The following is a 14,057-nucleotide window of genomic DNA, read 5'->3' on the forward strand; positions in this document are numbered from 1 at the left end:
GCCAGCAGAGACCCACTACAGCACCTTCGACAGGGAACTGCTGGCTATCTACCAGGCCATGAGACACTTCAAGTACCTGCTGTAAGGGACCAAATTCACGGTCCTAACAGATCACAAACCCTTGGTGAACACATTTGCAAAGCCGGGAGATGCGTGGTCTTCAAGGCAACAGTGACACCTGACCGTCATCTCCGAATTCGGATGCACCATCAACTATGCCCCTGGCAGGAAGAACCCAGTAGCCGATGCCCTGTCGAGAGTAGAAATCAGTTCCCTTCACCTCAGAAAAGAACAAGCAGCAGACCCAGAGACGGCAGACTACAGAACGGCAGGGACGGCTTGTAAGTGGGTTGACATGCCCTTAGGAAACTTGAACACAACTCTCCTCTGCAACACCAGCACAGACCGCCCACGCCCCCTAGTACCCACCTCGAGGAGGAAGCAGGTGTTTGACATAATCCATGGTCTCTCCTATCCATCAGGGCGCACAACGGTGTGCCTCATGACTGACAAGTTCGTCTGGCATGGCATCAACAAGGACGTCCGACAGTGGGCAAGGAGCTGCATCCCATGCCAGGCGAGCAAAACATCCTGGCACACAGAATCCGGGGTCGGCAACTTCCCCCAGCCCCGCCGGCGTTTCGGCCACATCGACGTCGTCGGGCCTCTTCCTCAGTCGGGAGGAGCCAGATACCTCCTGATGATCATAGACCACCCCACCGGCTGGCCCGCGGCAACCCTCATGGAGGAGGCATCAACAGCATCATGCGCAGAGGCCCTCCTCTCCAGTTGGATCAGCCGCTTTGGAGTGCCAGACAGCATCACTACAGACAGGGGTCCAGCCTTCCTGTCAGAGCTCTGGGTCTCCTAGGCATGCCTGATGGGTACAACACTACACAGCACAACAGCCTACAACCCCTCAGCGAATGGCACGGTCAAGAGGGTGCACCGCTCTCTTATGGCAGCCCTCATGGCAGGAACAGCTCCCCTGGGTCCTGTTGGCTCTCAGCACTGCACCGAAAGCAAATGGCGACGCCTCCCTTGCTGAGAAAGTCTATAGGGAGACACTGACTATTCCCGGAGAATTCTTCCTGCCGTTGGCTGACAGCGCCGACACCCCCTTCCCGAGGTTGAGGGAACTCACACTGAAGTTCGCACCCTGCCATAAGACCTTCACCAACAGAACCACCACCTACAGCCCACCCGCCTTAGACTCCTGCGCCTATGTCATCGTCAGGGTGGACACCCGTCGACCGCCCTTAACCAGGCCCTACAGGGGACCCCACCGAGTCATCCATGGCCGTGAAGACTGGGTCACCATTGACAGACTGAAGCCAGCATTCCTGTTGGACAGCAAAGTACACAAGGAGGCAGGCAGGCACCCCAGAGTTTCCACTCAGTACCTCCCTGCAGACACACCCGCCCCCACCACCAAAGCGGGGTCCAGGGCGGCCCAGGGGACACATCGAGCCAACCCCAGATGTCGGTTCCACCCCACGCCCACAGTTCTCCAGGTGTAGGAGCCCACTCCAACTACCTCAGCGGTTGCGTGATTAATGTTGTTTTAATCCAATAATTGCTCTAATTATTGTCTTGGTGGGAGGGGGGAAGTATTTGTAAGGGCGTCAAATCGCCTCTCCGTTGTTGTGTTTCGCTCCTCATGTGTACATTAATCACATCATATATGTTACTTGTTATTATTTCAGATTCTTTATGTATCTCATTGTATGCATCATTGTACGGCCTTTCCGCCGATATATATATATATACGAGGGTAAGTCAAAAAGTTCCAGGAAAAATTGTTGAATGATGTATTTACACAGGAATGAAACAACCAAATACTTGGTAAACAACTATCTGTGATGTAGTGATCCATATAGACTTGTTACCTCAGTCATCCTCTTGCTACCGTGGTGTTAACATCTGCTTCAGAAAAGTAACTTCTTGAACCCCTGGAAAATAAAAATTTTGAGATGAGAGCTAACATCAAGTTCCTGACCAAGCTTGATTGGAAACCAGGAAAAATTATTGAAGCTTTGCAACAAGTTTATGGAGATTCTTCTCCATCTAAATCAGTTGTTTATGATTGGATAAAGCGATTTAAGGATGGTCGGGAGGACCTCAAAGACAACCCAAGAGAGGGAAGACCATCGACTGCAAAAATGAAAGAATTGTGGCTTTGGTGCAGAATCTAGTGGATGAAGATCGTCGGATTACTATCGATATGATAGCTAATGAAACTGTGATCTCCATGGTTCCGCATTTTCAATTTTAAATGAAAATCTTGGTTTGAGTAAACTTTCAGCACGTTGGGTCCCAAAAGCGTTGCACGAAGACCAACTGCATCAAAGAGCTGAACTTTCTCTTGCAGTTTTAACGAAGATTGAATCAAATGAATCAGAGTTTTTTGACCGGATTGTTACTGGAGATGAAACTTGGATCCATCAATATGACCCAGAAAGTAAAATTCAATCAAAGCAATGGTTACCAAGAGGTTCAGCTGCACCAGTGAAGTTCAAAGTGGCGAGAACTGCCCAGAAGGTTATGGCAACAGTGTTTTGGGACTCCAAAGGAGTGATTTTGATTGATTTCCTTGAAGGACAAAAACAATCACCGGGAACTACTACAAAGGTGTTTTTGCAAAAACTGAAGACTGCATTGGCTAAAAACGTCGAGGAAAGTTGCACCGCAGAATTTTGTTCCATCATGATAACGCTCCAGCACATTCATCAAGGGTTGCAAGAGAAGTCCTACGGAAATTTAGGTGGGAAACTCTTCCACATCCTCCTTATAGTCCTGATCTTGCTCCTTCAGTTTTTTCCTGTTCCCAAAACTCAAGGAACACTTAAGAGGAGTCCGGTTTGAATCTTTGGATGCTGCTAAACATGCAGTTTCAACATGGTTTAATAGAAAGGCCCCAAATTTCTACAAAGAAGGGTTGCAGAGGTGGAAACAGCGCCTTGAAAAGTGTATAGAGTTAGACGGTAGATATGTAGAAAATGATGTTTGAATTTCCTTAAATAAAGAGTATATTGAATTTTTCCTGGAACTTTTGACTTACCCTCGTATATATATATATATATATATATATATATATATATATATATATATATATATATATATATATATATATATATATATATATATATATATATATATATATATATATATATATATATATATATATATATATCTGCCTTTTACATGTTCTGTAACACATTATATATGTCTTCTTATGCCTGTTAACAAACACAATTTCTGTATGGACGCAGCAGGGGCCTCAAGTCGCCCACTACTTTTCTGTCCGCTTTCCGCTTTATAAACACCTGTCGAGAATAATAAAGAATCAGTCTTTCACTTCTGACATTTCTTGAACCTCACAAAGTAGTCACTCAAGCATCTTATGAACGAATGAGACCCCATTACATAGATTTATCCGTAATTAATTTTTCCATTTAATTTATTGGCAGTTTATTCAAAAAGTTGTTACAGTGACCTCTCATTTTCTTTATTACTGCTATCTATAAATTACGTGTTCGTAGCCTACTGTTGTAATGTCGTTCTCTTTTTTTCAGTTTTTTATTTCCTCTCAATACTATACGTCCAATATTTTAGCCTTCATTTTGGACATATTTAAACATTGCCTATAACCAGACGGAACTGTTTATCACCTAAAACGAGGTGCCATCTACTTCAGTTTATCACCTTTAGTTTTGGAGGCACTCCTACTGGCCCTCATTTGGCCCATCTGGCACTGCCCGTCTGTTGGTCAGTTGCAATCGATGTTTTATTTGAGTAACTTATTCTTCCGTTTCACATCTTTTCAGTTCTTGGGGCACTTATTGAATAGTTTGGGTCCCGTGTACCGATAGACCGTTGACATTTTCTCTGTTGCATCTGGACTCAATGAATTATCTATTTTTGTTCGTGGTCCTACCTGTATTTATGTTTTTGGTGGTAAATTTTGATAGAAGATTTTTTATATATATTTCAATTTCGAGTTATTATATCGCGAAATATTTCAGAGTGGCTACCTTATATTCAGTTTTTGTTTTAACAAGTGTGGGCGTTACCCTATTATGCGGGTATTTGTTAACTATCAATTTGGCTGTCTTGTTGATCAAAGCCTAAAACGGAATAGTGACCGTAATAGTACTTAGAGAGAGAGAGAGAGAAGCCACATCTTAAGACAAAGAGAAAGAGGATCGAGAGATGTGGTAAGAGCAAGTCATTTACCAAAACAAACTAGCTTCGTTTTAGTCACATAAAGCGGGAGGCAGAAGACGAGGTACCCAAACAATGAGGGCAACACTCGAGAGACGAGTAATTCCTACATAAACTTTAAATAACCAGGATAAAAACAAGAACTTAAAGCATTCGTAGAATGCACATAACTGGGAACCAAACACACAATTACGTGTGCTAAGAAAATATATTTCGACTTAACCTGTGTTCGATCCTGATGTGGTTAAAGATGGGTGTATAATTTTCGAAATTATATCATATATGCTACCTTTGCTGGCATATGGCCTGCTAAATCTACAACTCCCGTATTGGGATAAAGCTTTTAATACAGTTGAGAAGTCTCCAAATGATGATAGACTAGGTTTTGTGCTTTGGTTAATAATAAAGATCATTAACTAATAAAACTTTTGAATAAAAATGTACGCGAAAATCAAATAAAACAGTGACGTCACGGTCCTTTAACTATCGGACCTGTGTGAAGTGAACGGAGAGTTTCTTACCAATGACCGATTCTGAATGCACGATCGTTAAAAAATTCAAATTTGGAAACATACAGTGAGGTAACCCGTAGTTCACATCTTACTTGCTTGAACCATTCTGTTTTACAGATTCCTTATATGGGAGAAAATAATTAATTAAATAAATAAATAAATTAGTATCTGACATCCACTCAGTATCTAATTAGGGCTCAGTGTTGAATGATATGGGACCCATACCCTCGACCGGGTACTCCAATCCTTAATAACTGCGCACTACGATGATATATCTATGAGTGGGATGAGATAACTCGTCTACCCAACAGAAGTTTTAGTTGGACTCAAAGTTAGAATGTATGTCGTGACCTTTCGCAATATTATGGCTATAATTAACGGTCTTGAGAATGTTTATCATTTGTTTATATGTTTATAACTGAAGTTGATGAAATGATGTGAGAGCAAATTTAAGCACAATCACAAATTTAACTGTACGAACTAATATATATATATATATATATATATATATATATATATATATATAGATAGATAGATAGATAGATAGATAGATAGATAGATAGATAGATAGATAGATAGATAGATAGGGTGCGGCATAAGTAACGCCCTTTGTTTAAGTGGAACAAAATCAAAGCCTTTTTGATTATCCTTTATTTTTTCGAACATGAATGTATTGTCACAGGTTAATAGATTAATATAATATATTAACAAAATTATTATAATGCTTATTCGGTTCAATAATGCGGCATAAGTAACGCCCTTTTTAATTTTATATCTTATAACGTATATTTTCTTTATTATTTTCTTTAATTAATTTGCTAAATCTTAATTTTTTCAGATATTTTATACAACCATGAGATTAACAAAGGAACAGAGAGTAAAAGCAATTCAATTGTACTATCAAAACAATAAAAATGGTGCTGAAACCGCAAGTTTGTTATCAGCTGAATTTAACATCCCAAGGGTGCAAAGCCGAAACATCATTTGTATTGAACATTATTAAACCGAATAAGCATTATATTAATTTTGTTAATATATTATATTAATCTATTAACCTGTGGCAATACATTCATGTTCGAAAAAATAAAGGATAATCAAAAGGCTTTAATTTTGTTCCACTTAAACAAAGGGCGTTACTTATGTTGCACCTGTATATATATATATATATATATATATATATATATATATATATATATATATATATATATATATATATATATGTGTGTGTGTGTGTGTGTGTGTGTATATATATATATCAGCAATAAGTCACCAAACTGCACGTGACAAATATATACGTAGACGACCACATGAAAGGTGAAAATTAAAGACCAGGTACCAAATAAGCTTTCGTGTATTGCGTACACTTCTTCGGGTACAAAGTAAAATAAATAAAGATAGACATAAACAAGAAAACTTCACAAAACAAAGATCAAAGCCACTAACAAGCTAAACATCATTACTGAATGCAATCACTAGTTTGAAGTCAAATTGTCACATACCAAACAAAAAACTTTAAAAATACTTAAGAACTGAAACTAACTAGTTTCAGTTCTTTTTTTTTTTTTTTTGTTTGGTATGTGACAATTTGACTTCAAACTAGTGATTGCATTCAGTAATGATGTTTAGCTTGTTAGTGGCTTTGATCTTTGTTTTGTGAAGTTTTCTTTGTTTATGTCTATCTTTATTTATTTTACTTTGTACCCTGAAGAAGTGTACGCACACACGAAAGCGCTTGGTACCTGGTCTTTAATTTTCACCTTTCATGTGGTCGTATATGTATATATATATATATATATATATATATATATATATATATATATATATATATATATATATATATATATATATATATATATGTGTGTGTGTGTGTGTGTGTGTGTGTGTTGTACGTATCTGTTTCTTCGGAGTGGAAGCATCGGGCACTGAACTATTGTTATGGTGAGTTGAGATCTTGCAATCATCTCGACAGGAAGCGAAGCAACTGAACGCAGCACGCGAACCAGGATTTTACGCTTCATAGTGCAGAGAGACCAATGGAGAGTGCCTTGACAGCTGCTTTAGGATGTAACTTGAGTTTCGGCGTTTTAGGTAGTGAAAGGGACTACGCTAGCAATTCAAAGTCATTCTGAAATGTAGAGAAATACAATGATAATTTTTGCTCGAGAGATATCTGTATTTGCAAAGGGGTTGCGTATGGCTAATATGGTCAATAACTTTTCCAGTAGTCTACCGTAAGATTTTCCAAGTTGTAACCTTAATAAAGATTAATTAGTTTATAAAAATGTAAAAAAAAAAAAGCAATTATTCCTGTTGCTGCTGTAAAATGAACAAAGGTTAGAATGTAAATAAAATTACGGCTTTATTAAATGGTACTGATAGGAAATTGAGGCCTGATCCTTTAGAGCCCATGAACTCGAATTACAATGAGGAAATTAAGTTCATTTTAAGGGTTTTGTCCAATTACCAAAATAGTTTACATATCGGTGGCCCTCCCTACAAATTTTGTTTAGTTTAGTGAAGACTTAAGAAAAAATAGCAATGCTGTTATAACAATCATTAGTTCAGTAAATCTGTTTCGTATGACTGATCTCAATGTCTTGTTGAAATGCACACTGATTTGTGAAAAAAATGGAATAGTTTGGATTTAATTTTAGTGACGTCAGCTTCGATATCGTATTATTTTTTCACAAAAGTATCTGTTGCTGAGCTTTAAGAAGTTTTACGAGACAAGCTAGGAAATTATAATATTTCGAGGACTGATTCAAAGACTATTGACCTTATACGAACATGTAAACAAAAAAAAATAGTAAGTTTAATTTTAAAGGAGAGTTTTGTCTGCAAAAGCATGGTAAGGTTATGGGTAATCCTTTTTGAGAAAGGAAAAAATGTTAACAAGAATTTTGCTAACAAGAGTGATTTGATTTATATGTGTGGTAATATATATATATATACATATATATATATATATATATATATATATATATATATATATATATATATATATACATATATATATATATACATATATATATATATATATACATATATAAAATATATATATATATATATATATATATATATACATACATATATATATATATATATATATATATATATATATATATATATATATATATATATATATATATATATATATATATATATATTTGTATTTGTATTTGGTCACTTGAAAACATCTTCAGGAATTTTTAAACTACGCAGTCCATAGTTTTGAAAGAAAATTCCTCCATTCAAGTTTATCGAAAATCTATGAACGTTTGTCCTTGGTTCGTCTTTATTTAAACCTTATCGAAACGTGAAACTGCATTTTCTATTATGTTTTACGGTTCTTTGCATCTTCTGTAGTCATCATTTATTGATGCTAAGATGATTAATATCTATATTTATTGCCCTGAGTCTTACGTAGATGTAGCATGGAAAAGAACCAGATAGATAAACGTTTTATTTTATTGACAACAGACCAGAATTCAGTAAGAAAAAGTATGTTAAATTTACCATTTTAATTAAAAAATCTTTTCAGAAAATCCTGGGATTTTAAAGCATTTTGATGAGTATTTTTTTCAGTAATTTGAACATTAAAGTTATGGTAATAAGAAAATCTCCCAGTGTTAATGCAACAAGTATGTGAAATTCCTTATATGTACATATAAGAGATTCTGATACCCTATAAACTGTCAAAAAGCAGAGTACATAATTCCATGCAACGATACTGCTACAATGGAATAGAATTGAGTCTTGCCTCGTCAAGACAAACGGTGGTAGCATTTTAACCTTAAAGCTTGGACTTTAACCTTTGACGCTTTTATAATTAGAAGTGTTATAAATAGATAGATATAAGCACACAATACATGTTTGAGTACTTTAGGCTCCAGCTAAGCCCACAGGATAAGGAGTTGCGAGCTTCTTTAAAACAGAACCCTAAAAGATCTTATCTGATTTCCATAACTGTTGTGACGGTTTCGTGTTGTTTCTCCGTTTAAGTAAAGCAGTTTCGAGTGTCTGACCTTTGAAAAGGCACGCACTTCTGTCAACAGTTTGCGATGCAGCCCACTTTATGCTGTGGTTGAATTTACTGATATGACTAATGACGGCAGAATTTTTGTGTATCCTACCGACCATTAGTGCTTGATTTTTCAACATTCATTTATTTATTTTTGGAGGGGCCTTTTTCTCGTGAGACCTGAGGTAAAAAGAGAACTCGCTCTACTTTAGCGAAATCCACGAAAGACTTCCCAATCCTTAGAAGGCATCATGAATACGCCAATATCTTTGGAGATATCCTTTTCCCCGTAAGCTTTAACGGCCGAGGTCTAAAGAATACGAGGTCAATCCGCGCGCTGGGAAATTAGAGGAAAACGAGGGTAAGTTGAGGACAAGGAGGTTAGGTCTAACGTCCTTGGTTGAGGAAAACCTTGGGGGTTGGGGAGTAAGCTCTGTGACGTCATCAGGGGCCTTATTCAGTAGCCAGGCATACAGGATGTTCATTTTTCATAGAATATATGGCATTCTTTAGACCTTGGATCCTAATGTATTTGGGTAATTGAAAGCCAGAGGCTCGTCTCTCCACAGTTTCCTTAATTGATGTTGTCTAGCTATGGGATTTTTTCTGTTGTATATTTCGATTCACTTTACTAACCGCTTTTTAGTTTTCTGCATAAGAAAACTATTGTGCCGGCTTTATCTGTCCGTCCGCACTTTATTCTGCCTGCACTTTTTTCTGTCCAGTACAGCGTATAATCAAGGCCACAGAAAATATATCTTAAAAACTACTGAGGCTAGAGGGCTGCAAATTGGCATGTTGATCATCCACCCTCCAATCATCAAACATACCAAATTGCAGCCCTCTAGCCTCTGTAGTTTTTATTTTATTTAAGGTTAAAGTTAGTCATAATCGTACTTCTGGCAGCGATATGATAGGCCACCACCGAGCCGTGGTTGAAGTTTCATGGGCCACGGCTCGTACCGAGACCACCGAAAGATAGATCTATTTTCGGTGGCTTTGATTATACGCTGTAGCGGCTGTACAGAAAACTCGATTGCGCCGAAGAAACTTCGGGGTATTTTTTACTTGTTCAATGGCGTGATTAATTTGAAGGAAGAGCTGCTCACGAGTAATTCAGCATTATTGTATTCAGAAGAGCAAATCCTTAAGGCTCAGGGTAATAGTATGAGTTGCATGCCAACTCAGCCTTTACTGAGATATCATGATAACTGGACGAACGGATGTAAGATGCCCAGAAAGTTGGGTTTCCGCATCCTGTGAACTCGTAGTTTATGATGTCCCTGTTTATTACAACACCCAAGAAAGGAAATCTCTTACCATTTTCCCATTCGACTTAGAATTTGATTCTCTGCAAATTTTGACCTTTTGAAATCTGATCTGGAGAGATTTCAATATGTTCTTTAACAGATTAAATAACCGTATATTCTTCTTTTAGAAACTGCATAAATAATGCCCCGAAATATAACGCCTCTTCGTTTTCCTTTGTTTAATTTAAATTGGTATATATATATATATATATATATATATATATATATATATATATATATATATATATATATATATATATATATATATATGTATATATATATATATATATATATATATATATGTGTGTGTATATATATATATATGTATATATATATATATATATATATATATATATATATATATATATATATATGTATATATATATATATATATATATATATATATATATAATGTATATATATATATAGTGTTCTGTATACACTATATATAAATATGTATAATATATATACAGTATATACAGTATGTATATATTTAGTATGTAGTTTACTCCTTCTGCTTCAAAACCCGAAATCAGTAGTAGAGATAGAGGAGGTCCAATAACCAGCACGAGTACTCTCAGTGACAGATGTGGTGTCATCTACACTCTGAATGTTATTTTCTATAGGGACCCTGTCATTCTTCGTAAAAATAACCGCATACAAAATACACGAACTCAATATTCCATGTTGTCATGTACCTGTTTCTAATTCTTCTCATTTATTTTGCTTACAATTTCCCCTGCGTTTCCGGAGGTAAAAACAAACAGTCCAAGAAATGGTAGACTGATTTTAAGATGCGGTTGCTGGTTGACTGACGGGATTCAAGGGCGAAACAAAACTAGAAATTTCGTGAACGGCGTCCCAATGCCCACATAAAGAGACACTGAGAACTCGACACGCCTTCAAGTTTCTGAGGATGTGGCAACGTCTCGGATGGGTTTCATGTTTCAGTTTAAAATGGTTTGTAAGAAACTATAAAGTTATCCGGTAGAAGTAAATACACTTCAAAGTACCAAAATTTCCATAGCTCAGTCTTGTTTTCTTACCAATGAATGACCGTGCACAGTCACGGCAATGAATGTTAGATCGCGTATCTAACTACGCAGTTAAGGAAATAATTTTTCCTTATCCGCAGCAGAAAAGAAATGATCTTCCTTTTTCCATGTTCCTACTATTTAACAAAAAAAAGTATATAGCTGGTTTTCCTTAGAATAGCGTCAATTTTCTAGGCTGTTGACAAGTATATACCTACTCTGACAATAAATGAGGTGTTTCAGTTGTGAGGTTCCCCTCTGTCCCTAAAAACAGAGTAGCAGTATAAACAAAAACAAATTCCATGCATATTTTCCCAGAAAGGAAAATTCCTCAGTTTAAACAAAATAGGGAAGAGATGAAGGTGGACAGATTTTGGACACTATTCTTGGTAACTCTCTTGGCTGCAGGTCACATGGGATACGGTCCCAAGGGAAGGGTGTTCAAAGCTGAGGAGTTTCCCGGCAAGTGCGTCGTATATTTCCGAAGCTTGTTTGTTGACTTTTTTGATCATTAAAGCAAAAGTTATCTGCTGTATTCCTAAGTACAGGTATTAGTAGTTGTTATACTGATTAATTTGAAGTTTTTCACAGCATTATTACTTGCCAGTTTTTAGAAGAGAGAGCTGCCCTCCGAAGCTGCAAAAACTAACATTGCAGTTCCTTCCACTCGCATTTTCTCCGCTTGCTTATTCGTATGCTCCTGATGAAACAGTTATTATACAGGCTTGTTGGCATGCGTTATGCGCGCTGGAACCCGGCACCGCTGTCTCCCCCACCCTCACGATCCCCTACCTACCCTGCCCCCACCTAGGGCTGACATACAGTTTTGCAGGAGGAGGGTGGATGTCTCTCCTACCCTCCCGTTCCCCTACCTACCGTGTCCCCACCCGGGGCGGACAAACCTGTTTTCAGGGGGTGGGTGGCTGTGTCATATTTCCCCTACTCTCACCGGGGGAGGACAAACAAGGTCCACTCGGATTTTATTATATATATACAGTATATATATATATATATATATATATATATATATATATATATATATATATATATTGAAACAGTAGTTGATACATATATAGAATCAACTGTATATCTTTGTCCCTGCGGTCACCAAAGACTTTTTTTTTTATGTAATTCAACTGGAAACAAATATTTAAAGAGATTTAGTTACATCAACCTCAGGCTTTTTCTCTTTAATATATGAAAGACATCGAAATGCCTCTTTACGTGGTATTCCTTTCATGTTGCGTTTGCATTTCTTAGAGCTAATCTACAAAATGGAGAAAAGAAACTCCTAATGTTACGATTTGCCCTTTATACTAAAAGCTTTTACATGAGGTGTTCGCCTCGTCCGTGACTCAGGCCACACTGTCCATCCAAACCACTGCAAAATCCCACTCTTTTGCCCTTTAGATTTCTACCTGAAATGTAAGACGCCACAACCAGCGAATGGCAGATTAAGAGAGATAAGATGAACTCCCAAATGAAATGTAGACGTATATGCTGACCCAAACTATGCCTGACTCACTGAGAAAGGAGAATTGCTGGGAAATCCATTGTCATTTTGTAGTCCCATAACCGATGATGTGGAGTGCAGATTCTTCAATGCCATTTGTCAAAGTTGTCATTCGTCTTTTCTGTATTTCTAAGATTGTGTCAATATCTTGCTGTATCCAGACATCTGAAAATGTGAGATATACTGTATAATACCTTCTGTTTTAGTATTCTATAGTTTGTTAAGTAGTAAAGACTTGTTTTCATGTTGTAAAAACATAATAACCCAACGCCATCATTTTATTTGCCTCTTCAAGTCAGTAATTTCATCGAGGCAAAAGGGGCCGAGGTAGCCTTAACGGATCTTGTCACGGTAAAACAGCAGAATAAGCAGTTGAAATTCTCTTACGATATTTTTTTTCACAAGCTTTTCCCTTAGACAGTTTCACTCGCTAGCATTGACAATCACCCGACGTGAATTTTCCGAAGTAATTGACTGTGCAAAGTCATGATTTATTTTTCGCTGCATAGAAATCTTGCATTCTTAAACAATAACTTGCAAATGGACACAGAAAGTCAAAATACAACAGGAACACCAGTATGAATAAGAAAATAGTTTATAGCTTTGTTTATATCGTCAAGTCCTGCTAAAAGAAAAAAATGAAATGGAAATGAGTGTCAACTGGAAGTCAGGTTTGGTACGCATTTGCCCCTGTTAACCTCAACTGTTAATTCACGCACTGCCCCAGACTTTTCCTTCGGCACTGCATCTGAAACTTGAGTGTGGTAGGCGCTTGTCCCTTTGCCAGTTAAAATTCGAATTTCACCAGACCCACCTCTGCTCATGAGATTTGGCTGACACTAATCATACTCTGATAAGCAACTTATTTTCTTTTATAAAAATCCGTAGTTGCAATATGCTTTCAGTGATCAAAGATATACATACGCGATCCAGTTTGTTTGTCCGGCATGACTTGTAATTCTGATTATTACTGATACAAATTATTTATCGGTGTAATTCACCACAGATTACTAAAAAACAATAGTCTGTGATGTTTAATTCAAGGCATTGTAAAGAACAACTAAACCAATTCTCATTTATGCTGGCTGGTTTTATTGTCAAAGTAAACTGCAATCTCATAGCGATGGGTGGTGCTGAATAAAACAACTAAGAGTCTTTGAGTCATCAAATATCGCAGATAAAAAAACTATTTGTAACATGTGCTTGGAAATACACTTGAATCTTGCACCTTCAAAAAGCCAAAGATAACTCATTTCGCGACATAGCAAGGCGATTTTTGAATTATTTTTTAGATGGCTTTTTTTTTTGTCCATATGTTTGGGAAAAAAAATTTTTATTATAAAAGTGTATTTGTGAGAATTTTAGTGAGGCTAAAGCCTCTCAGTGTCTATATCATTAACCAGTTTTGTCAATAGCGGTGTTACTCAGTCACACTGTTGAGCC

At 37.1% G+C, this 14,057-nt stretch overlaps 1 protein-coding gene across 1 annotated transcript; it reads left to right on the top strand.

Annotated features, from left to right (window-relative positions):
- Nucleotides 1-926: 926 nt before the first annotated feature.
- Nucleotides 927-1,520, top strand: LOC136839589 (uncharacterized). The gene has a single exon (XM_067105855.1). It carries the CDS (start codon nucleotides 927-929, stop codon nucleotides 1,518-1,520), a length of 594 nt encoding a protein of 197 aa, XP_066961956.1.
- Nucleotides 1,521-14,057: the final 12,537 nt, after the last annotated feature.

This window comes from Macrobrachium rosenbergii, chromosome 1, assembly GCF_040412425.1.
Source record: "Macrobrachium rosenbergii isolate ZJJX-2024 chromosome 1, ASM4041242v1, whole genome shotgun sequence".
In the NCBI taxonomy this organism is placed as follows: Eukaryota; Metazoa; Arthropoda; class Malacostraca; order Decapoda; family Palaemonidae; genus Macrobrachium; species Macrobrachium rosenbergii.

What these genes read in the sequence shown, in the direction of transcription:
- LOC136839589 (XM_067105855.1), top strand. Translation starts at nt 927, where the DNA reads ATGGCACGGTCAAGAGGGTGCACCGCTCTCTTATGGCAGCCCTCATGG.